General features: G+C 45.5%; 6 protein-coding genes across 6 annotated transcripts in view; 2 read left to right on the forward strand and 4 right to left on the reverse strand.

Moving 5' to 3' along the window:
• Nucleotides 1-933, forward strand: part of LOC125951913 (uncharacterized) — a 3,636-nt gene extending 2,703 nt beyond the window's left edge. The window contains exons 7-8 of the mRNA XM_049681054.1: nucleotides 1-559; nucleotides 641-933. The exon at nucleotides 1-559 is cut by the window's left edge and continues 300 nt beyond it. Of these exons, the coding sequence (XP_049537011.1) occupies nucleotides 1-559; nucleotides 641-840 (759 nt within the window). The 3' untranslated portion in view covers nucleotides 841-933. The remainder of the gene's footprint in view (nucleotides 560-640) is intronic.
• A 2,816-nt stretch (nucleotides 934-3,749) lies between these two features.
• Nucleotides 3,750-5,259, reverse strand: LOC125948894 (uncharacterized). Its single transcript, XM_049675428.1, has 4 exons — nucleotides 4,837-5,259; nucleotides 4,607-4,769; nucleotides 4,027-4,534; nucleotides 3,750-3,966 (listed from the first exon to the last, which is right to left on the reverse strand). Exons 1-4 carry the CDS (start codon nucleotides 5,208-5,210, stop codon nucleotides 3,788-3,790), a joined length of 1,224 nt encoding a protein of 407 aa, XP_049531385.1. The 5' UTR covers nucleotides 5,211-5,259; the 3' UTR covers nucleotides 3,750-3,787.
• Nucleotides 5,260-5,731: 472 nt separating this feature from the next.
• On the reverse strand, nucleotides 5,732-7,337 carry LOC125948892 (uncharacterized). Its single transcript, XM_049675426.1, has 4 exons — nucleotides 6,864-7,337; nucleotides 6,635-6,797; nucleotides 6,061-6,568; nucleotides 5,732-5,982 (listed from the first exon to the last, which is right to left on the reverse strand). Exons 1-4 carry the CDS (start codon nucleotides 7,238-7,240, stop codon nucleotides 5,804-5,806), a joined length of 1,227 nt encoding a protein of 408 aa, XP_049531383.1. The 5' UTR covers nucleotides 7,241-7,337; the 3' UTR covers nucleotides 5,732-5,803.
• Nucleotides 7,338-7,853: 516 nt separating this feature from the next.
• LOC125948891 (uncharacterized) lies at nucleotides 7,854-9,466 on the reverse strand. The gene is made up of 4 exons (XM_049675425.1): nucleotides 9,063-9,466; nucleotides 8,834-8,996; nucleotides 8,260-8,767; nucleotides 7,854-8,181 (listed from the first exon to the last, which is right to left on the reverse strand). The coding sequence occupies exons 1-4, from the start codon at nucleotides 9,437-9,439 to the stop codon at nucleotides 8,003-8,005; spliced, it is 1,227 nt and encodes a 408-aa protein (XP_049531382.1). The 5' UTR covers nucleotides 9,440-9,466; the 3' UTR covers nucleotides 7,854-8,002.
• LOC125948896 (uncharacterized) lies at nucleotides 9,457-11,419 on the reverse strand. The gene is made up of 5 exons (XM_049675431.1): nucleotides 10,957-11,419; nucleotides 10,734-10,896; nucleotides 10,154-10,658; nucleotides 9,887-10,062; nucleotides 9,457-9,573 (listed from the first exon to the last, which is right to left on the reverse strand). Exons 1-4 carry the CDS (start codon nucleotides 11,331-11,333, stop codon nucleotides 9,893-9,895), a joined length of 1,215 nt encoding a protein of 404 aa, XP_049531388.1. The 5' UTR covers nucleotides 11,334-11,419; the 3' UTR covers nucleotides 9,457-9,573; nucleotides 9,887-9,892.
• Nucleotides 11,420-22,060: 10,641 nt separating this feature from the next.
• The window catches only part of LOC125948889 (uncharacterized), a 2,835-nt gene continuing 2,395 nt past the window's right edge, over nucleotides 22,061-22,500 (forward strand). Inside the window, exon 1 of the mRNA XM_049675423.1 lies at nucleotides 22,061-22,500. This exon is cut by the window's right edge and continues 137 nt beyond it. Within this exon, the coding sequence (XP_049531380.1) occupies nucleotides 22,276-22,500 (225 nt within the window). The 5' untranslated portion in view covers nucleotides 22,061-22,275.

Here is a 22,500-nt window from a genome sequence, read left to right on the forward strand (position 1 = left end):
GCAAAGCTACACGCCGGTTCCATCAAGCTACACGAACGCGATGCAACCATCTTCGATCCGTATACGACGGGCATGGTTACGCGGCAGACGGATGCATTCTACCCGATGTTTACTCTGATCTTCGACGCACTGACCGATGAAGTTGGCCAGTGGGGACCGGAATGGCAGCAGTACCACCGGAAGCTACAAAACCTACGCCCAAACTTCGTAGAGTACTGTCTGCGAGTTTTCGATAACGACCCGAACAGTGATGATCTCTGCGTGTTCGTACATGGCGATCTGTGGGTCAACAATTTGCTATTCAAGTACGACTCCACCGGTACGCCTGTTGATGCGGTGCTGCTGGATTTTCAGTACTGCTGCTACGGTACGCCAATGATTGACTTTTGCTACCTCTACTACACTTCGGCACGCGACAACATCCGCCAGACGTGCTTCGACGAGCTGCTGCAGTTTTACCACGGGGAACTGGTCGATTGTGCCCTCCAGCTGCAGTGTCACCGCAAACTTCCGACACTCTATCAGTTTCAGCAGCAGTCACTGTGCAAATTATTCTACGGTACGGTACCACTAGCATTATAGAAATAGTGTATGCTCTAGACGCTAAAAGTGGATGCTAATTTACGCCGTCTATCGACAGCCGTTTACTCTTCCTTCATAGCGCTACCAGTCCAGATGAACGAGGAAACAGAGAACGCCGACTTCGAAGCGCTGATGGGTAATGATGATCGCGCGAAATGTTTCAAGCAAACCATCGTTTCGAATGTCAAGTATAGATCCATTCTACGTGGTCTGCTGCCTCAGTTCGATCGCAAAGGATTGCTGGATGAGCTCTTCTAGTCACTGTTAGCTGCGTGATTGGAGATTCGTTACCTTCTTCGTGTGAAATAAAAGGTGTACTCCATATCACTGGAACTTCGCTTAACAGCGTCTGTCTTGTCGGTCGTTTCATGTCTGCATTAATGGACTGAGTCAGCAACTTTTCGATCATGCCAAGGTAAAGACGCTCTAGTGATTAGCGATTACCAACTCACATCGTAGGCCTGCCGGGGGAAACGAAAGATTTTGATAAGACCCGTGTACCTCAACCAAAACGACACGAGCTGATAAGCGCTTTTAGGCCAAAGGCGGCTGCTTCTTTGTGTGCGTGTTGAGCTTACAAGGGTTGAATTTCGTAACCTAATTTCCTTTATTTGTATCAAACATTAGAAATGGAATGGAATCACGGAACGGACGAAAGTGTTGGGCAGTCGAAGGTGCATCAACAATACTGCAAATAAATGACTCATGATCGTGGTACACATCAGGTCACATAGATTGGTTCTACATTAGCTTTGGCACAGGTTGGGTAGCAATATTTCCAAAACTTCGATAAACTTTGGATTGCTAAAAACGGTTTGTCGTGCCTGAATCGCCTCGGGCGAATCATCGAGCATGTTTTCCGGTGTGGCCAACGCAGTGTCTTCCACGATCAGTGGTGGAATGATGCAGGTGGTGACGATCAGTGCTAGAAAGAAGAACTTGTTGTAGCTCGTGAGGTGCTAATTGCTTTCCACTCTTACCATGATCTCGTTTAGCGTCCATCTCCGCCCTCACACGTTCCCCATCTGGCAGTGGGCCATCGTATTTGAAGTGCTGCAATGCATCCCGCAGCTGACCAGTGTACTGCTGAACTAGCTCATCGAAACCGTTCCGCTGGAGGCCACTGTTGGCCGATGTGTACAACAGATGGTTTAAATCGAAACCAAGAGAACCATAGAAACTCTCCTGGAAGTCCACCTGTTACGGGCCAACAATCGTGTTGAAGTGATATCAATCGCAGCACTAAAGGTAAAGCCAATGCTGCGGTACCACTCTTACCATGATCACGTCGTTAACCACACCCTGGTCGTCGTACTTCCAGAGCAAATTGTTCAACCACATGTCACCGTGATTCAGCACGTTGAACCCGTGTTCGTCTCGCTCGTAGCTCTTTGCTTCCCGCTCAATGGCCACTCCGAGGAACGATCGAAGGTAATCGGTATATGGGTTGAGCGTCGGTATACGGATCGTTTGCTCGATGCACTGCTCGATGCCGTTCGCGTAGAACAAATGGATCGGATTCTGGTCGCTGGCAAACGTGCTGTTCTCCAGTGTTTTGAACAGCTCACGATTCTGTAATTAGAACATCCAATTGAAGGCGTTAATTGGCCGCACTGCCATTCTCTCACGAGCGTTTTATGCACCGCGTCCCACTTACCTTACGCCCTAGCACGGCTGTTGCAGCATGAAACTTGGCTAACTTGCGTACCACCACGTTCATGTGGGCCTGATCGAGGCGCGCCTTCCGGTCTGGTTGCCGATAGCCCTTCACGGCCATATCCTCTAGCACGAGAGCATGCTCGTCTTCGTAGATCAGCCTCGGTGCAAACACGGTACAGTCCCCGTAGCTGGTCAGTAGCTCTCGGATGGCTTTCATCACAGGCCCATACACACTCTTCTCGATACCGAACACATTCAACCGATCGGCACCGTCGGCCAGCTCGGCATTCTGTAGCTTCGTCTTGAGGATCAACGAAACGGTGGCCGGTTCGGCCGATGCACTTGCCAACGCGTAATGCACGGTGGCTCGCACGATCGCACTCATGAAGTTTTGGCCTCCTGGGCATCCCTCCGCCAGCTCGTAGCGGCTTACGATCACATCCGCGTGCAGGTAGGTCTCCAGGACGCGCCCAAAGTACTCCTGGTTGATCCAGCTCATCGTCGGTGCCGCGGGTTCCTCCATTTGGCCTGTGTATCTGTGGCTGCGAACACAAAACTGGTGAGAGTTACGTTGATGTCGTGCCCGACAATCGCTCGTGGAATCGAAAGACTGAACACGGATTGCGTGCGTTCGGCCGAACCGAACTGAGTTGCGTGCCGTTGCACATCTACATCCACAATTTCCGGAACCACCGGGGCCAACCCTACTCATACCACCAACGCGATTCTCGTCTTCCCATATCGGTGATAACAACCGCCGAATCCATGCGAAAAGGGCTGCGTCGCGATGGGTAGCACGTTTCTCATGCGTTAATGAATGAAAAATTCGGGGTCAATGCTGGGTTCGTACGATTTTAAAATAAATTTATCACATTATCTGCGTTGGAAACATTTTTCTTTCATAATTCTTTATCTCAAACTTGTCTACCATGGTGTATTGTTTGTATATTAGTTGATTAATTTTTTTGTTAGGCTAAAACAACAAAATAATAATATTATTTGTGCGCTGATTCAACATTTCATAAACGAAGCATTATTTGTACATCAGATTTAAATGACTCTTAAACTCTTGACTCTTGATTTAAAGATACTTAAGTGTCTTTAGCATCGATTACTTAAAGAAAGAAAAAATAAAGGCTAGATGGTCCCATGTGCATATATCGCATTAAGCAGAAGAGTTGTGAGGATCGGTCGTTAGCGAAATGCCTCGTAATTCAATTGACCCTGGCGTTTCATTCTTTTTTTCCCGTATCATGACGTTGCAAAAAAAGATCGATCTAATCGTTTATGATGTATGTTCCCCTTGTTTGGTGACCATAGAAAGGCCACGCGACCTCCTTTAAGTGCCATTTTAACAACCCGAAAACAATAGGTTTTGAGGCGTGCGTATCAGATAGCACCGAAGCGTGGCACGGCTATAATTATTATCTGGAGCGATATTTGATATTAACATGGGGTTTTATTTCTTATCAACATCAACCTTCGCTTCTACACAACCCCTCGTCCCTCTCCCTTCCCCCTTCCCTTCTTCCGATAGTGCGACCGGTCATGAGACTGTCAAGACTCCCTGGTGCAGAAATCGGGTCAGCTCTCTGTGGATCATGCTTTTAAACGTCGGATTGTACAAAGCGGGATTATCCGCCTCACCTTTGAGCAGTGCCTCAATGTCCAGCTTGTTGGCATCCAAGTAGCGGAATGGAGCAAATACCGCATAGTGAAACAGTTCTGTAAAGCAAATTATGAGTGAATACAGAAAGGGAACAAGAAAGGGATACAACATCTTACCTAGACCACTGCAACGGAGTAGCTCGAGCTGCAAATCGAGAAGGGTCGGTATTTTGCCTAGAAAGCCCAATCGCTTCAACAAATCACTAAACTGTTGATAGTATAAGTAGATCAACTCATCGCGGTGACTGTCTTTTACATCTTGATCCGGTATCATATCGAGGAGATAGTACAGATCGATGGCTGGTGTAGTCCAGTTGCAGATCTGGTAATCAATCAATATCGTATCCGTGTGTCGGCCAGTCTCGTTCACTTGGTGCAGCATGTTCTTGCTGTGAAAGTCCCCGTGAATCAGTACGCGTTGAACCGTCTTCGGAGGGTTAAAGAGTGTCACATAATAATCGCGAATAGATTTTTGGAAGCCATCCAGCGGTTTCTCGAAATGAGCAAATTCTGACTCTATTTTGCTCAAGTGTTTCAAATCACCGAACCCTTTTGTAATCATCCCATCGAAGGCCATAAACTTGTCAGCCACTGAAAAACTAAATTCATTCGCAAAGTGCGGATCCTGCGGATAGAACCAGGGTCGTAATTAATCATGTCAGACGAGTCTCTTACAATATGCTTCATAACTGCTTACATTGCTTTCTATCATGATTGAAGCGGCATGAAACATTGCAATATTCTTCACGATCGGTTTCATTTCGTCGAACGTTTTGATGAAATCATCCATCACCCAGCCCTGGTTGCTGATGTCCTCTAATATTAAGATCGTATGTGGCTTTAATGCACCGTATATAAACCTGCAGAATCAACGGATGATATTTAATCAGCAACCATACATACAGTGAGGACTTACTGTCGCCCTACCTCGGGTACTTATACTCCTCGCCGATCTCTTTCAACAGCCTCGCCATTTCCGGTAACACTTTACTGTACATATCAATTTCGATCTTAAACAGTTGATTATCTTCGAGAAATTCCTTCTTCAATCCTTCCGCTTCGGGTTTCGTTTTCATGATCAAATTAATGGATCTATCCAATTGATCCTTCTTCGAACGATAGGCGACGGTAGTGCGGAACATCACACTTGCGTAATGATCACCCGCTTTCGTGCCGGGACGTAACACACATTCGTTGGTTAGCTCAATCGATGTATCATTGTGCATTTCACGCACTACTTTGAGAAAAAATGCATCGTCCAACCACCCCGGAGCAGCGAGTTCGTCTTGATTGAATGCCATCGTCGGATCGTGGGATTGGAGCACTTGCTAAGCCAACTGAACTGTTCTCGCTAACTCTCGCGACAAAACTGCGATTCCCGGGCTCCAATGAGCCACTCGTTGGCACGCGCCTGATTTTTTTCTTTTTTATTTAATTTATGAGGTAGTTTTCTTCATGTGTGAGTGCGCTGCGCTATATTATCTTGCGATTGTTTCGCTTCGCATTCGTAAATTACACCAGAGAATGGACAAACGACCGATGTCCACTAGAACGACTTGAGATGTTGCCAGTTCATCTGAGATATGCTTATCACAGCTCCAATGTTATCGGGCCCAACGTAAATTACCATCAATTAATGATTACTCAAAGCAACTCAAGTAGCGGTGGCTTTCGTCCATACACAAACGCTCTATTGCGTACACAAACGATTCAATATGAGCAATATACTAATACTTTTGACACCCCCAATACAATTTAACAGAGATTTGTATAACAAGATATGTTTTCAAAAACTACATAAGATCGCATACGATTGATCAAAGATAATTTTATTTCAAAACAACCAAAAAGGGTTGCACATGTTTCTCATACTCTTGAAGCTCAATCGGGTTTCTCAATCTTCATTCAAAACTCCATGATGCAAGAAGCGAGTCAACTCTTTGTGCATAAGTTTCCTGAACTCTGGATCGTCCAAAGCAGGGTTATTGATCTCACCCCTCAACATAGCATCCATATCTAACGGACCTGGCCCGATGTAGCGAAATGTGGTAAAGATTAGGTAGTTGAACATTTCTAAAATCGGAAAAAGGGTAATATTTTGAAGATATGCGGAATTTAACAGTTATCTGCAATGAGAAGATATCAACATACCAAATCCTTCACACCGCAGAAGCTCGAGCTGCAGCTCCAGAAGTGTTGGTATTTTACCTGTGAAGCCCATCCGTTTCAATAGATCGGTGTACTGTTGATGATAGAGCAATATTAATTCGTTCCGATGATTGTCCTTCACAGTTTGATCGGCCACTATGTCGAGAAGATTGAATAAATCGATAGCCGGCGTTGTCCAGTTGCATGCCTGATAATCAATCAGGATTGTATCCTTATGTCGGCCATTCTCGTCAATCTGGTGAAGCATATTCTTGATTCGAAAATCACCGTGAATCAAAACGTTCTGAATCGAGGCAGATGGTTTGTAAAGCGGCGTAAGAATGCTAGGAAGATTGCGTTTAAAGTTCTCCAGAGGATTTGCAAAATGCGCAAACTCCGGGTATTTTTCAGTAAGATACATCAAATCATCAAACCCCTTGTTGATCAATGCTTTGAATCCCAGCATTACATCAGCCAAAGAAATATTATACTCTTCAGCAAATTTCAGATCCTATAAAAGGCAAGAATTGACACTGTATTAAGATGATCTACTTAACAGTGTAATGTCAACACTTACATTACTTTCGATGATCACCGAGGCAGCGTGAAACATTGCAATTGCTTTAACAATCGGTTTCATATCATCATACGTTTGAATCAGTTCATCCATCACCCATCCCTGGTTACTAATATCTTCAAGTATGAAAATCGTTTGTGGTTTCAGAGCACCATAGATGTACCTAAGGATCGAGTAGTAGCACAACTTAAAAAACAACTACAACTTCCACTAATTCTATCCAACAAACCTCGGGTATTTGTACTCCTCTCCGATACTCTTCAACAGCCTCGCCATTTCCGGCAACACCTTCTGGTACATACGAATCTCAATCTTGAAGAGTTGATCATCTTCCAGTAGCTCCTTTTTCATTCCTTCCGCTTCGGGTTTCGTTTTCATGATCAAATTGATAGATTTTTCCGCTTGATCCTTCTTCGAACGATAGGTGACGGTAGTGCGGTACATCACACTTGCATAATGATCACCCATTTTTGTTCCGGGACGCAAAACACACTGGCTGGTCAGCTCGATCGAAGGATCGTTATCCAATTCTCGCACGACTTGAAGGAAAAAGTTTTGATTCAGCCAATCCGGGGCCACCAGCTCATCATGATTATACACCGCCATCGTAATTCAAAGTAAAACTGAGGATGCTATTTATGAGACACGTCTTCTCACGAGGCGTTTTGCTTGAGCACTAAAAACGGTACCAAACATATTGACCTTCGAACCGATTGTGCCTTTCCTCTTCAACCGGTTAGATTAAATGTGTAGATGAATCGGCATGACAAAGTGTTTCTTACTAGCGTCTAGAATCGAGGGTCCGACGCGCTTATCAACGCTACGAAAAGGAAAAAGAATCACTCCATCGCGTTTGTTACACACAAGCGATGAAATTTTGTTTTGTATCTGTGGAATTTTATCGTAAGTTGGCTGTCAGTGATTCTTATCTGTTTTGCGGATTTCTTTAGATAAGCATAAAATGTAACATCAATGTATAGAATCCCGAGTTTATAATCTAAACAGCAAATAAGCATTAATGCCATACATATTTATCAAATTATGCTCTGATATTTGAACCGCGCTAGCACCTATCTGATAGCTCGCTGGAATTCTAACATCTTATAACCTAGATTTTTCAGTCGATCTAAGAAAATTTGTTCTGGATTCAGTAAACGAAACATGTTGATGTTTTTAACATTACCCGTTACCGTTTTACTTAGAGTTTACAACAACCCGACATACCGTTTTACTTAGAGTTTACAACAAGATATGTTTTCCAAAACTACATAAGATCGGAGCTTAGCATTGATCAAAGATAATTTTATTTCAGAACAACCAAAAAGGGTTTCACATGTTTCTCATACTCTTGAAGCTCAATCGGGTTTCTCAATCTTCATTCAAAACTCCATGATGCAAGAAGCGAGTCAACTCTTTGTGCATAAGTTTCCTGAACTCTGGATCGTCCAAAGCAGGGTTATTGATCTCACCCCTCAACATAGCATCTAAGTCCAACGGCCCAGGCCCGATGTAGCGAAATGTGGTAAAGATTGCGTAATGTAACATTTCTAAAATCGGAAAAAGGGTAATATTTTGAAGATATGCGGAATTTAACAGTTATCTGCAATGAGAAGATATCAACATACCAAATCCTTCACACCGCAGAAGCTCGAGCTGCAGCTCCAGAAGTGTTGGTATTTTACCTGTGAAGCCCATCCGTTTCAATAGATCGGTGTACTGTTGATGATAGAGCAATATTAATTCGTTCCGATGATTGTCCTTCACAGTTTGATCGGCCACTATGTCGAGAAGATTGAATAAATCGATAGCCGGCGTTGTCCAGCTGCATGCCTGATAATCAATCAGGATTGTATCCTTATGCCGGCCATTCTCGTCAATCTGGTGAAGCATATTTTTGAACTGGAAATCACCGTGAATCAAAACGTTCTGAATCGAGGCAGATGGTTTGTAAAGGGGAATAAGAAAATTTGGAAGATTTTGCTTGAAGTTCTCCATAGGATTTGCAAAATGCGCAAACTCCGGGTATTTCTCGGTAAGATACATCAAATCATCAAACCCCTTGTTGATCAATGCTTTAAATCCCAGCATTACTTCAGCCAAGGAAAAATTGTTCTCTTCGGCAAATTTCGGATCCTATAAAAGGTAACATTTGATACTGTATTGAGATGATCTACTTAACAGTGTAATGTCAACACTTACGTTACTTTCGATGATCACCGAGGCAGCGTGAAACATTGCAATTGCTTTAACAATCGGTTTCATATCATCATACGTTTGAATCAGTTCATCCATCACCCATCCCTGCTTACTAATATCTTCAAGTATGAGAATCGTTTGGGGCTTCAGTGCACCATAGATGTACCTAAGGATCGAGTAGTAGCACAACTTAAAAAACAACTACAACTTCCACTAATTCTATCCAGCAAACCTCGGGTATTTGTACTCCTCTCCGATACTCTTCAACAGCCTCGCCATTTCCGGCAACACCTTCTGGTACATACGAATCTCAATCTTGAAGAGTTGATCATCTTCCAGCAGTTCCTTTTTCATTCCTTCCGCTTCGGGTTTCGTTTTCATGATCAAATTGATAGATTTTTCCGCTTGATCCTTCTTCGAACGATAGGTGACGGTAGTGCGGTACATCACACTTGCATAATGATCACCCATTTTTGTTCCTGGACGCAAAACACACTGGCTGGTCAGCTCGATCGAAGGATCGTTATCCAATTCTCGCACGACTTGAAGGAAAAAGTTTTGATTCAGCCAATCCGGGGCCACCAGCTCATCATGATTATACACCGCCATCGTAATTGAAAGTAAAACTGGGGATGCTATTTATGAGACACGTCTATTCACGAAGCGCTCTGTTGGAGTACTGAAAACGGCACCAACGATATTGACCTTCGAACCGATTGTGCCTTTCCTCTTCAACCGGTTAGCTAAAATGTGTAGATGAATCGGCATGACAAAGTATTTCTTACTAGCGTCTAGAATCGAGAGTCCGATGCGCTTATCAACGCTACGAAAAGGAAAAAGAATCACTCCATCGCGTTTGTTAGAATCACTCCAACGCGTGTGTGTTACACAATAAACGATGAGCTTTTGTTTTGTATCTGTGAAACTTTAACATTCGTGGACCGCTAGCGATTCTTATCTTACTGTAGAATACTTTAGATAAGCATAAAAGAGAGGCATCAATGTTGAAAATTCTGAGTTTATTATCTTAACAACATTTGAGGGAAAATGCTGTACACTTTTTCAAATTATGCCCTGGTATTTCAATCGCGGTAGCTCTTTTCGAATAGTTTGCTGGAATTCCATCATCGCAAAAGCTGGATTTTTCACTCGACCCAAGAAAAATTGTTCTGGATCCACAGTGGACATATCGATGTAGCGAAACGCGGAAAACACAATATAATGAAACAGTTCTGCAATCATTAAAACGATTTTTAAACTTACTTTTTGCAGTTTAAGTTTTTAAAACAAGTGTAGATCCCATTTAGATTCGCACAAACTCACCCAGCGCTCCGGCACGCAACAGCTCCACTTGAAGGTCGATCAATCGCGGGATTCGTTCAACGCAATTCAGCCGCACTAGCACTTCGCTGAATGTTTGATGATAGTAGTGCACAATCTCGTCACGATGAGTATCTTTGACTGTTTGTTCTGGTATCAGATAGATAAGATACAATAGATCTACCACCTGAGACGACCAGCAACACATCTGATAGTCCACGAAAACGGTGTCCACTATCCTGTCGCCTCGCTGCCGGTGAAGGAGATTTTTAAAATGAAAATCTCCATGAATGAGAACGCTGGTGCATGATGGCGATGGCTCGTAAACTACTGCTAGTTGATCATAGAGCTGTTGCTGGAAGCGCTGCAGCGGTTCTACAAAGTCTGGTAGATGCAAAGTATCTCGCACGAAGTGAATGAACGAAATAAAACATGCATCCGTCATTTGCTGCATCGTACGAAACGTCTCCAATGTTGTACATTTAAACGACGATTTGAATGATGGGTGCTAGAGAAGACATGAGTCATACATCAACGCTTAGTACAAGCTGTTCCAGTAGACAAATTACTTGCTCCATCATACCATCTGCTCGATAACAACAGAAGCGGCATGAAATTTGGCAATATTGCGGATCGTTGGTTTGAGCTCCTCATAGGATTTCACCAAGCCCTTCATGGTCCATCCACCAGCACTTATATCCTCCAGTACAATGATTATATGCGGTTCCTTGCAAGAATACACTAGCCTGCAAGAAACAATACTCATTTGGAAATCGTTTTCCCGTTCGCGGCTCTATCAGCATTACCTTGGATACTCGTATCTTTCGCCAATGGTCGCCAACAGCTGAGCCATCTGTGGTAGAACGCTTCCGTACATACGCATTTCCTTACCAAAGAAATCATCACCGTCGCTATCCAGCAGCTCTTTCTTCAATCCTTCCATTGCTGGTTTAATCTTCATGATAAGATCGATCGATTTTTCCACACCACTGACCATCTGATATTGAACCTGCGTACGGTACATGACACTAGCGAAATGATCTCCTGCTTTCGTACCAGGCCGAAGCACACAGCTAGCCTTGAGCTGAATGGCACTATCATTCTCGAATTCTCTTATAATTTTCAGGAAAAAAGCATCATTCAGCCAAACAGGCGCAACAAGCTCATCTTGATTGTACTCCATTGCTATTAGCACCGTAGCGAATCAGTTAAAAAACCGTATAATTATGCTGGAGTAATGGGCCTGGGTGCAAGATGGTAATGACTTGGTCCCGCTATTCATAACCACCACCCGGGAGGCGATGCCTTATTTAACTGGCCAACGACACAGTCCCTACTCACGCATAATGCCATGGTCGAGGTGTTTGTGAGCGCGATACTGATAACCGAATTTATAAGGGATGCTCTGCTACGAGCGCATAACACTTTGGTGTCAAGGTCAAACGATTTTTTTTAATGTTAAAAATCTGCTAAAGAATTTTAAATCAATTTTATTATCCATTTTTACGCAAATAAAACGAAAAATGAATCATCAATGCGATTTCGCCTAATAACCCTCCGTAAACACCGAAATTAGCTACAACCCTGACTGATAAGAATTTAGCCAATCGCATCGGTGCTGTAACATGTTGCGGTCAATAGTGACAATGTATGTATGTACCTTTGGCTAAGATGTTATCACACCTTGATGGAGAAACCGTAACAGCACCGTCTTCATTACACGCCGATACGTCTCACTATACGCTGCGGGATTGCTAGTCTTTCCAGACAACAGCTCCTCGAAATTGATTTTAGAGCGATCGATGAATCGAAAAGGATAGAGAGTTATGTAGTGAAACAACTCCAGAGTTCCCTTACGCAGAAGCTCTATTTGCAATTCCATCAGCCCCGGTATATGGCCGATGTAGCCCAAGCGAACGAGCAAATGACAAAACTCCTCGTAATATAGACAGACTATCTTATCGCGGTGTGTCTCCTTAAGCGATTGATCGATGATGGTGTCCAACAGGTAATGCACATCCACTGCAGGCGTTGTCCAGCTGCAGATTCGATAGTCTATCAGCATCGTATCGTCCACCCGGTCGTCTGCGTTGAACTGATGCAATAGATTTTTTGAATGAAAATCTCCATGAATAACTACGTTTAGGCAGTTAGGCGAAGGACTATAGCTCTCGATAAGCGTATCGAGCAGTGTTGCTTTCAGTTTTTCAACAGGTTTAATCAAAGAAGCAAACTCCTGATGCGCGCGCATCACACCAAGCAAATTATCGATACTTTTCATGATCATTCCGTCTAGAGCACGCAGGTGGTCGGTTATGTTACATTGATTTTCCACGCTAAAAGTAGGATCCTGTGCAAGGAAGTAAACGTAATGAAATAAATGACGCACAACGATCTATGACCGCTACTTACATCTCGCTCAATCACTACCGAAGCGGCATGAAACTTGGCGATAGCCTTAATCGACGGTATCACCTCCTCGAACGTTGTAATGTACTGTCCGGTTTGCCAACCCTTTCCAGTCACATCCTCAAGAATTAGTATCGTATGCGGTTTGACGGTAGCGTAGACAAGCCTATCCGTATTAGGGTGAAACATTCTAGAATCTCACAACATTTTTCTACCACCCAACCCCCTTTGTTACCTAGGAAAGTTAAGCGTCTCACCGATCGCACCCAATCTTCTCGCCATTTCCGGTAAAACCTTACTGTACACGTACATTTCCTTCACAAACAGGTCGCTGTCTTCTAGTATTTCCTTTTTCAATCCATCCTGGAACGGTTTGATCTTCATGATAACATCCAGTGAAGTTTCCCTACCACGTTTACCACCGGTACGGTAGTGTATAGTCGTTCGATACATAACGCTAGCAAAATGCTCTCCATGTTTCGTCCCCGGTCGCAGTTTACAGCCGTGGCACAGTTGAGCGCGATCATCGCGAGTATATTCGCGGATAACGTCCAGGAAAAACTCATCATTCAACCACTTCGGTACCGTTCGTTCGTCTTTGGAGTATTCCATTGGAGTATTCCAGTAGCACTTAGCTAACAGGGCGCAATACGGAATCACAGACTTTAATACAGAGAGCATCTTTAGCACACCCATATTTATATGATTTCGCTCAATTTTGAACGATGGACGAGAGCACGATGAAATGAAAGGCATGTAAAGGTAATGACCGAAACTGTTTTCGTAGGAAAACCGTTCCTTTATCAACTTACAAGCGCGTATCACGAGTGCCATCTCCAGTATTGCCTTGCCTCATAGATAGTCATCAATAGAAGCGTTCATGGATTGCTAGTTTACGCAAAGGCTATCACAGCTGATGTAATGCTCAAATCTACCGACTTCAACTTACGGATTGTTATCGAGCTACTGTTAAAACAGGTGATGTGTTTTAATTGTTTTTTTTCCTGCCCGATTTTTTACCGTTACTACTAGTTGAGTATAGTGCTAAAATACATTCACACATTAATTAAATTAAATGTTAGTGTCCTTTAAAGGTAGCTTTGCTGTACTCCAGGATTGTTGTACTTTTTTACAACCCATAAATTCCCTTTCAATTAAATAGCTAACCTGCTGAAATCGATTTGTTGTATCCACACATGGTCATTTCATTTCAACGCACCGACAAACGAAAGGTAACTGGGCTATTTTGTTCATAAATAAAATATTATCTTATGCTACATCCGCTCCTGGAAGCGTCTCTGTACGGTAAACAGACCCCATGAATCACCAATCCGCATCCACTTCCCCACCAAAACCATGTACAATCCAAATATGGTAAAGGTAAGCGTGCAATGTGCCTTCTCACTTCCCTTTCCTTTGACTCATCCCGCGGCTTTGTCAACCCCATGCTGCTGGTATGTTTCGGTTGCCGAAATCTCCCACTCCCCCTAACTTTGGCTAGCTGACGTCATTAATATAATGTGCATTCCCCATCACGCACACCTTTAGCGCCATTTGTGTCGCCTTTACCTGCGATATGGTCGACCCCCCGAAAAATCGAACCATTACCAACAAAACCCAACCCAATGCCGGTATGTACACAACGCGTACCTATAAAAGATAAGTGATTTTTGAGAAGTCATCGTTTGTTGAAGGTTAGCCGTTCATGAGCAAGGTACTACGTACGCATATCGCAGCATAAAAGTTGAATTCCGTTTGTGAAACGACCATGGCACAAACCGCGAACCCAATTACACCACCAGAGTGGATGAACGCGACGTATTTCGAAAGCATTTTGCGTAAATCCGAGCACGATCCAGATCTGACCGTAAGCGATGTTGAGATCACACCGATTGGACAACCGGGCGAATACCTGGCTAGCCAACCGTTCCGCGTTACGGTCGACTATGTGTCGAGCGTTAAGCCGGACAAGCAGATCAAGCTGGTTGTGAAGACGCTGCCGGAAAAGGGTGTCATCTCGGAGGGTTCCCTGCACAAGGAGCTCTTCCAAACGGAGCTTAAAATGTACGGTGAGTATCTGCCGAAATTGAAACGTGTGCTGGACGACGGGGAGCGACCCATTCTCCTACCACGGTGTCTGCATAGCACCGATAAGCCGCATCGAGTGATCGTACTGGAGGATCTGGCACCGGGCGGCTGGAAGGGGCACGATTTAATCGAAAGCTACGAAGAAGCAAAACCCATCACCATCGCCATAGCCCGGTTCCATGCGGCCTCGTTTTATCTCAGTAAAAACGTGAGTAACAACTAGCCCTAACGGGGGTTGGCGGGGTTGTAAAGACGTCTTGTTCAGGTTTAACCTTCGTATCCTTGTAGAAAACGGATTTCGGAAGCTTCCAAACCGATGCCTTCAAACGGAAGGATCCGGTGGTAGAGTGGATGTTTTCCAACAACCTGAAGGCGTTCGTCAAGGCCCTACGCACGTGGGAAGGCTACGAATACATTGCGGATCCGCTCGAGCGTACCATCGAGGATTATCACGAGCGGCTGCACAACATCTACTGTTGCGAAACGCCGGGACGAACGTACAACGTGCTGAATCATGGAGATTTTCACCCCAAAAATCTTCTCCATCAGTTCAACGATGAGGGGGCGATTGTCGATTCGCGGTTTCTGGACTTTCAGGCTAGCTGCTGGTCCTCCCCTGCAATCGATCTGTACTACCTGCTCAACATTATCGTGCCCTACAAGGTGAAGGCGAATCACAAGGATGATCTTATCGCTTTCTATCACAAAGAGTTTACGGCGGCATTGAAAGCCATCGGATATCTTGGCAGCATTCCAACTATGGTAGATCTGCAGACCGAGCTACTACGAAATGCGTATCTCGGTAAGGATTGAACTTGCACAATCGATGTTACACAATATTGACTCATGTTTTCTTCTTCTACTTGGTTATCGTGCAGATTTGCTTCACCTGACCTGTTTCCTGCCGTTCCGCTACGTCGATTTCACGAAAATCCCCCCGGAGATGCTGGCTTCGGGTCAGATTGGCAATCCAGGACTCGAGAACGAAGAGTACCAAGCCATTGTCAAGGAATTGCTGCCTGGGTTGCTACACAAGGGCATTCTAGAGTAAGGAAGCGCTATGGTGTTTAAGTGATTTCTATAAGACCATAAGAATAAAAAAAACAAGTATCTCCAGACCCCGAGTTTAAACAACGTACAAGATTGGACAAGGGAAAAGGCTGGTTGCGTTAAGCTTTAAGATACCATTTCACGTGATCGGTGGTTGACATTGTCGTGTCGTACGTCTCAATCAGCCCAGCTCATAATTTATGATGATCATGGAACACAGTTAGATGCAAACTTAGAGCCCCACCTGGGTTGTCCGTTGAATTGCTTTAAAGATACGGTGTACTAAGGTCAGGGAATTCGCTGAGCCATCCAAAAACAGACTGAATTGTTTTCTATGTGAAACCCAATCTAATCGCCCAAAAACACGTGACACATGCACGTGATGATCATGCCAACAAGCCTCCAGAATGATAGATGTGTGCCCAATTGTAGAGCAAACACTGGTTTTGCTAACCATCGGATCGTCGTAACGGTTTTAGGGTACACCACGTTACCCTGAGAGTTATAAATGTTATCAGCGTTTCCCTAGCTTTACACTGTATTATTGTGCATATGACACGTCATGTACCATCGAACCGGCAATAACCTTGATAACAACCCAATTGCCGTTTACAGATAAATGGAGTTCCAGGACCGATGCTTTCTACCATTTCTTTGCTATTTCTTAACGCGATTACTCTAGGTTTCGTCTACGCGAGGTGATTCCGATTCCCCTGAAAAACTGATCAGGATGCAGCTTTCGAATAAGGATCCCACCAAGTGGCTAACCAATCAGCATTTTGAGAAAGCGCTCATCTATCGGACGAAAGATCGCGAGTTGAAGGTGACCGATGTGCACCTGGCACTGCACGGGGATGCCAGTCAGCAGTACGCCAGCACCATTTATCGGGCCTGTGTCAGCTACCAAAGCCGTCAAAAGGCGGACACTGTGAATTTGGTCGTGAAACTCGTAGCCTCGAAGGTGAACAGCATTACCGACGAGTCTTCGTTCGAAACCGAACTCAGTGTGTACCGTGATGTGCTAAGTAAAATGGAGTCCATTTTAGGCGATACTAAGTTTGGGCCCGAGTAAGATGAAACCAAGAGAAGGACACTTAAGGGCGGGTAACTAATATTAATACAATCCAATCGACGAATCTAGATTGATTTTCACCGCCAACGAGCCAGTACCACACATGGTACTGGAGGATTTGACCCACCGGCAGTTCGTGTTCGGGAAAACGTTGCTGAATTTGGGTAGCTCAACGGTTGTGCTGAAGAAGTTGGCACAGTTTCATGCTGTATCCTACAGCATGACCAGCGCCAGTACGGTACGTCAGTAAAGGGGTGAGACGTTGGTACGTGATGTATCTAATCTTGGTCTCGTTTCACATTGACAGAACAAATTATCTGATAAGCTCAGCAATGGCCTTTTCAAGGCGAAACCATCCGATGGAGTCAAATTTATGTTGGAAAATTTTGGAGTTTTTACCGAGCAACTTTCGGCCTGGGAAGGTTACTCAAACTACGCGGAACGGTTCAAGCAGCTTCAACCAACGTTTCTGGAACGTGGAATGAAAATTTACACCGCTGCAGATGGCTTTTCCTTCCAAGTGCTGAACCATGGAGACTTCCACTACAACAACATGGCGTTCAAGCAGAAAACAGCCGATCAGAACGGGTTCACCGATGTGCTATTCGTACGATTGAGTGTCAAAAAGATGGGAAAATGAATTTGCTCATGATCGCATATCTTCTTTCAGTTCGATTATCAGCTCAGCTGTTGGACAACACCGGCAGTAGACTTGCTCTATTTCTTCTATCTGGTTTGCGATCGCGAAACGCGCGAAGGGCACCGTCAGCAACTAGTGCAGATCTACCATCAAGAGTTCACGGAAACGCTGAGCAGGACAGGATTCGTCGGTAAAACGCCGTCACTTCTCCACCTGAACTGTGATCTGGTACGAGCCGGCTTTCTGGAGGTGGTAATAGCCGTCTGCTTCTTACCCTTCCTCTTCGCTGACTACGATCAAGCCATCAACGTGTACGGCAACGAAAGCGATGCGCAAGCATACAGGCGAAAGCTGTACAACCGGGAAGAATACCGGACTCTTCTTGAACCGCTGCTACCACGCTTCCTCCACCAAGGCTTCCTGGGATGAAGGGGACAGAAGACAGCATGTAATGCGAAATAAATGCCTAAATTGAACCTTTAGCTGGAGGGTAGAATTTTATGCATTCTCTTTAATACCGTTCAGTAGGATTCAGTCTAAGTAGCCTTTGCGATCGTAAAAATTTAGCAGATACTCCATGCGATCCTGATACCTAGGATGAGAGAAGAGCCGCTGCCGGAATGCGATTGCTTCCTCCGATCGGCCCAACAATCCACCAAGATCAGCATTGGCCGTATCCTCCAGCAGGCGCAGCGGTATCAGAAACGTGGAAAACATGACGCCGTTGTGACCCTTCCGTAGCATTTCGATCTGGATGTCGAGCAGCGTCGGTATCCGTTTGCCATACTTCAGTTTCGTCAGCGTATCCACCAGCTCGGCGTGGTAATGCTGCAACAGTAAATCGAAATCATCGACCGTCACGTCGTTGGCGGCGGATGTGAACAGCAGATAGCTTAGATCGATTGCCGGTGAACCAAAGAAACCGGTCGCGTAGTCCACCAGCAGCACGTCCAGTGGTTTACCGGTGCGCGGTTCTACCTTGTACATCACGTTGTTGACCCACAGGTCGCCGTGATTCAGCACACTAAACCAGTCCCGCTCGTTTCGCGTATACACCTGGCAACCCTTGGCGATGATCGTGCGCTCCAGTGCCAGCAGCTTCTCCGCAATTCGACCCTTGGTGGTTGGCCACGTGCTTGCCTGCTCACCACAAGCCACCACACTGTTCTGAAAGAGCGGATAAAAGTGCGGCACATCCTCACTGATGTTGCGATAATGATGCGACGCCATGCTTTCCTCATCGATCGTGTACAGTACGGCGGTGGCGGCATGAAATTTGGCCACTTTCTCCAACACCATCTGTAGCTGCGAGAATGATAGGCCTGCCGCTCGGTCCACCGGTTTGTAGCCTTGCAACGAAAGATCCTCAAACACAAAATGCTTAATGGTAGTGGAGTGGATGGCATGAGCACTGCAAGTACAGAAAAACAGGAGGGATAGTAATGCAGCAGGTCCAGCTTGCAGTGAGCATCGAGGTGCATCGGTATCGTTACTTACACCGGTGCCAGTCGCTTGTTGTAACCAATGGAGCTTAGCAGTTGTTCCACCTTCGGCATGACCACGTCGTACGCGGCGATCTCGCGCTTGAACACATCGTATACATCGAGCAGATCGTTGTCTTCATCCCGCCCGAAGGACACTTTGATGATGTAGGTTTGGGTTCTAAAATAGAAAATCGGCTTAACGACAGGTGTTTGTAGTGGGAATGCCGAGGAGGAGATCATTATTCTCCTAATAGAACTTGTTTTCCCAGACCGCGTTAATGAACCTTTCCGCTGGTCTCACTATCGTTATCAGAGTCGCGTGGCCTCGTGTCCGTACCTGTGATTGTGGCTACCGGTCGTGTAGTTGATGGTCACACGCAAGATATCGCTCGAATAGTTCTCGCCCTTGGCCAGTGGTGCCACCACCTTGAAGCTCTCCACCTTGATGGCATTCTCGCGCTGCTCTCGCCGCAATATGCCCTCCAGGTATTCTTTCGTAAGGAAAGGATACTTTTCCTCCACGATCGACGGATCCATCCCGTGCCACTAGCTGAAGGAACCGCGCTGTACCAAAACGACACTGCCGAGCGTTACCTGCCCTACAATGATACCAACGACAAGCGATACCATCCCATATAAATAGCCTATCATACCTGGTACGCCCCTGCACCCGTCACTGATTAAATTGTCAGGCTAGTGATAAGAGGTTGTCGCACACTCTGCCTACCTCGTTGTATCTGCTGAATAGGGAGCCACGCTACACACACATCCCGGTAGATTCGGAACTCCGGGACGTTCGTTGTTCTCCCCTCCGTATATAACTCACGCTCGCAGTGAGTACTCAACACGCACAACGACGACGCGTCGTTTGTTGGTCGGACGGTCGATCAATGATGCTCGCGTGGTGGTGATCAGCGTGGTCTGCCAAAAAAAAAAACGACAGCATTTCAGCATCCCCACACTACCACACGCAACAAATGGGGCCACCGCATAAGGAAGCAAGAATGGGGTTAGTTGGGCCAACCATCTCCGATCTCTGCCGGGCACGATCGCCATCGACTGCGTTGTGTTTGTATTTATAGATCGTACGCATACGAAGCCGGGCCCACCGGGAAGAAGCATGGCCGGGAGCATAACTATTGTTGACCCATAAGGTAGGTCCAAACCGTGGCAACCATCGGAGATGGGTGTGGGGACCGGTTCGTGACTGTATTTGGGTTGACGCGCGAAAAGCACGTGGTGGAACGTAGGGGGAAGGAACCGGCTTCACACACCAATACCATGCGGCTCGACATGTTCAATGTCGCCGGGGGCCAACACTGGGGCCCCGAACGACTGTGATGCAATTAACCCCTACAGGCCACCAACCATTGGGAAAGGGTATTGAAACCACGTTGGAGATTTTTCAACGAAAAAAATGTCAAACAATGGACACCCAATGTGAAATGCACGAAGTGACGCATTTTGATAAAATTGTTGGCTTTAAACATTTCCGCCATTTAACATGATCAGCAGCCGTGTAAACGATGTTCTGGAACTTTTGGATTTGTGTTTTTTTTCCATTTTGTCCAAAATGTTTGACGCAGAATCCCTCGCCTCCCCATACCCCCAAAGGCTAGCCTACATTTTTAGGAAGTTCATTCACCCCACCGCGTGCTTGACCTTCACTCATGATTTGATTATTAACTGAGCCGTTTGTTGTCGTCCGCCTCACCACGACGGGGATGCTGCGATAGTGATTCGATCTGATGCTGTATTATTTGACTGATCCGGTTATTTGGAAGGGTCAACGAACAACCGTAAGGAATGCTAATCGCTTTGTTCTACGCCAATTATTATTATTCCAATTATGTTCTATGCCAACTTTGTGTCAAATATGGCCAACATGATCACTCGTTGGGAGGGTTCGATACACGCCTACCATACTAGCTAGAGAATTTACTATAAGCAGAGTACGACGGACCACTTTTAAATCCAGTCGTCCATGAGCTAGAGCTACTAATCACGCGCTGATTGCTGTTAGTGCGCACCCCACTCGGGCGCCATTCTGTGCATTTTATGCCGTAGTAGTGACTGGCAACTTTTTGCTCTGGCTGCTGGTCATATCTAACAGTCATATTGCGAAATCGATCATCATTTACACGAACCCTATCGGGTGCATTCTAATGATGTAGGCTGGTAAAATGACCACCGCCATCATGAGTGTGGAACCTCTCGTCTAATATCTGCTTCCGTTCTCCCCTCGTGTATATGGCAATCTCATCTCACTTAAAATGGTAATTATCAATTGTAACAATCGCGTTGAGTCATTACTGCTAGAGGTGAGGCGTGTGTTCGCCTATGACGCGCCGTTTATTTGTTATACTGTACATTTTTCAGTTCAATCATCGGGCGGTTCTACAAAACATCGAACTCCGAAACGTAGCTGCCCTGAGTTTATAAAACAATGTTCTACCCATTGGCTTTTTAAATCAGTAAATCCACTTTAAAGGGAAAGCATGTGTGAGTTTCTGCACCCGTTTTTTTTGAATAGCTCGAAATTAGCGAAACACGATAGAGAACATCACCTTTGCCCAGTCTATTGTGATGCTACCATCAATTCTCATCTATGAAGACTTCCTCTTGTTGCTTTTGTCTAGGGTGTTGTGTCTTGAATTTGCGCTGTTGTCCTCCATCATTCTTCCTATCATCAAGCGTGAATTGTATCATCATCTCTCTAACTCCTTCCCATCGTCTCAGATTCGCTTCAATTGAGGATCCTCCAGATCATGTCGCGCGTTCTATTCTATCAAAGCGCCAACCGTACACGGAACCATCCACGATCGTTGTCGGACGTGTTAAGAGCGAATCGGCCAAACAGGCCCCATCTCAGGGCCATCGATCTATTCAGGAAGAAGTCAAAGGGTTGCGTCGCTTCTTATAGAAACGCAACATGTAGGTTCGACTGTAGCCGTAGTGAGCTTTGGTCACATACCCATCAACCCCACCTGACGCCGGGAGACGAAATAATAAAAACGAATGGCCTTATCATATTGGCGCGTGGTCTGGCCCCCCACCCATTCGCTCATTCACTCGCGACGCCATATCGTCATTCAAATCTTTAGTGACACGCGTTCGCACAGCCACTTCTTCTTCGGGCTTCCGACGACGTCATACCACCCCACCGCCGTTACTAGAGATTGTGGTTGATGGCGTGTAAGCGAGAAGCTGAGTGTCCGCGATCTATACACCATTAGCCCAGAAAGTGATTCTGTGCACCGTTCGCAGTGGTCAGTTAAGCTCCGGTGGTTCATTGTAACGGTTGTTGCTGTGCGTTTTGTCCGTTTTTGTCCTTTTGCTGCTTTCGTTGTTTCGGATTCCTGCTCAGCGACGTGCGCACACGATGGCGTTCAACAAGGACGAGATGCATCCACCAAGCTGGATGGATGAGAGATTCTTCGAGAAGGTGCTACGGCAATCGGAGCGCGACGGTACACTCTCGGTAACGGGAATGCGTATCGTACCCGGGACCAAACCGGGAGATCACTTCGCCAGTGTCATCTTTCGGGCGATCGTGCAGCACGACAAGTCACCGGATGAGGTATCCTTGATCGTGAAAACGCTACCG

This window comes from Anopheles darlingi, chromosome 2, assembly GCF_943734745.1.
Source record: "Anopheles darlingi chromosome 2, idAnoDarlMG_H_01, whole genome shotgun sequence".
NCBI classification, from domain to species: Eukaryota; Metazoa; Arthropoda; class Insecta; order Diptera; family Culicidae; genus Anopheles; species Anopheles darlingi.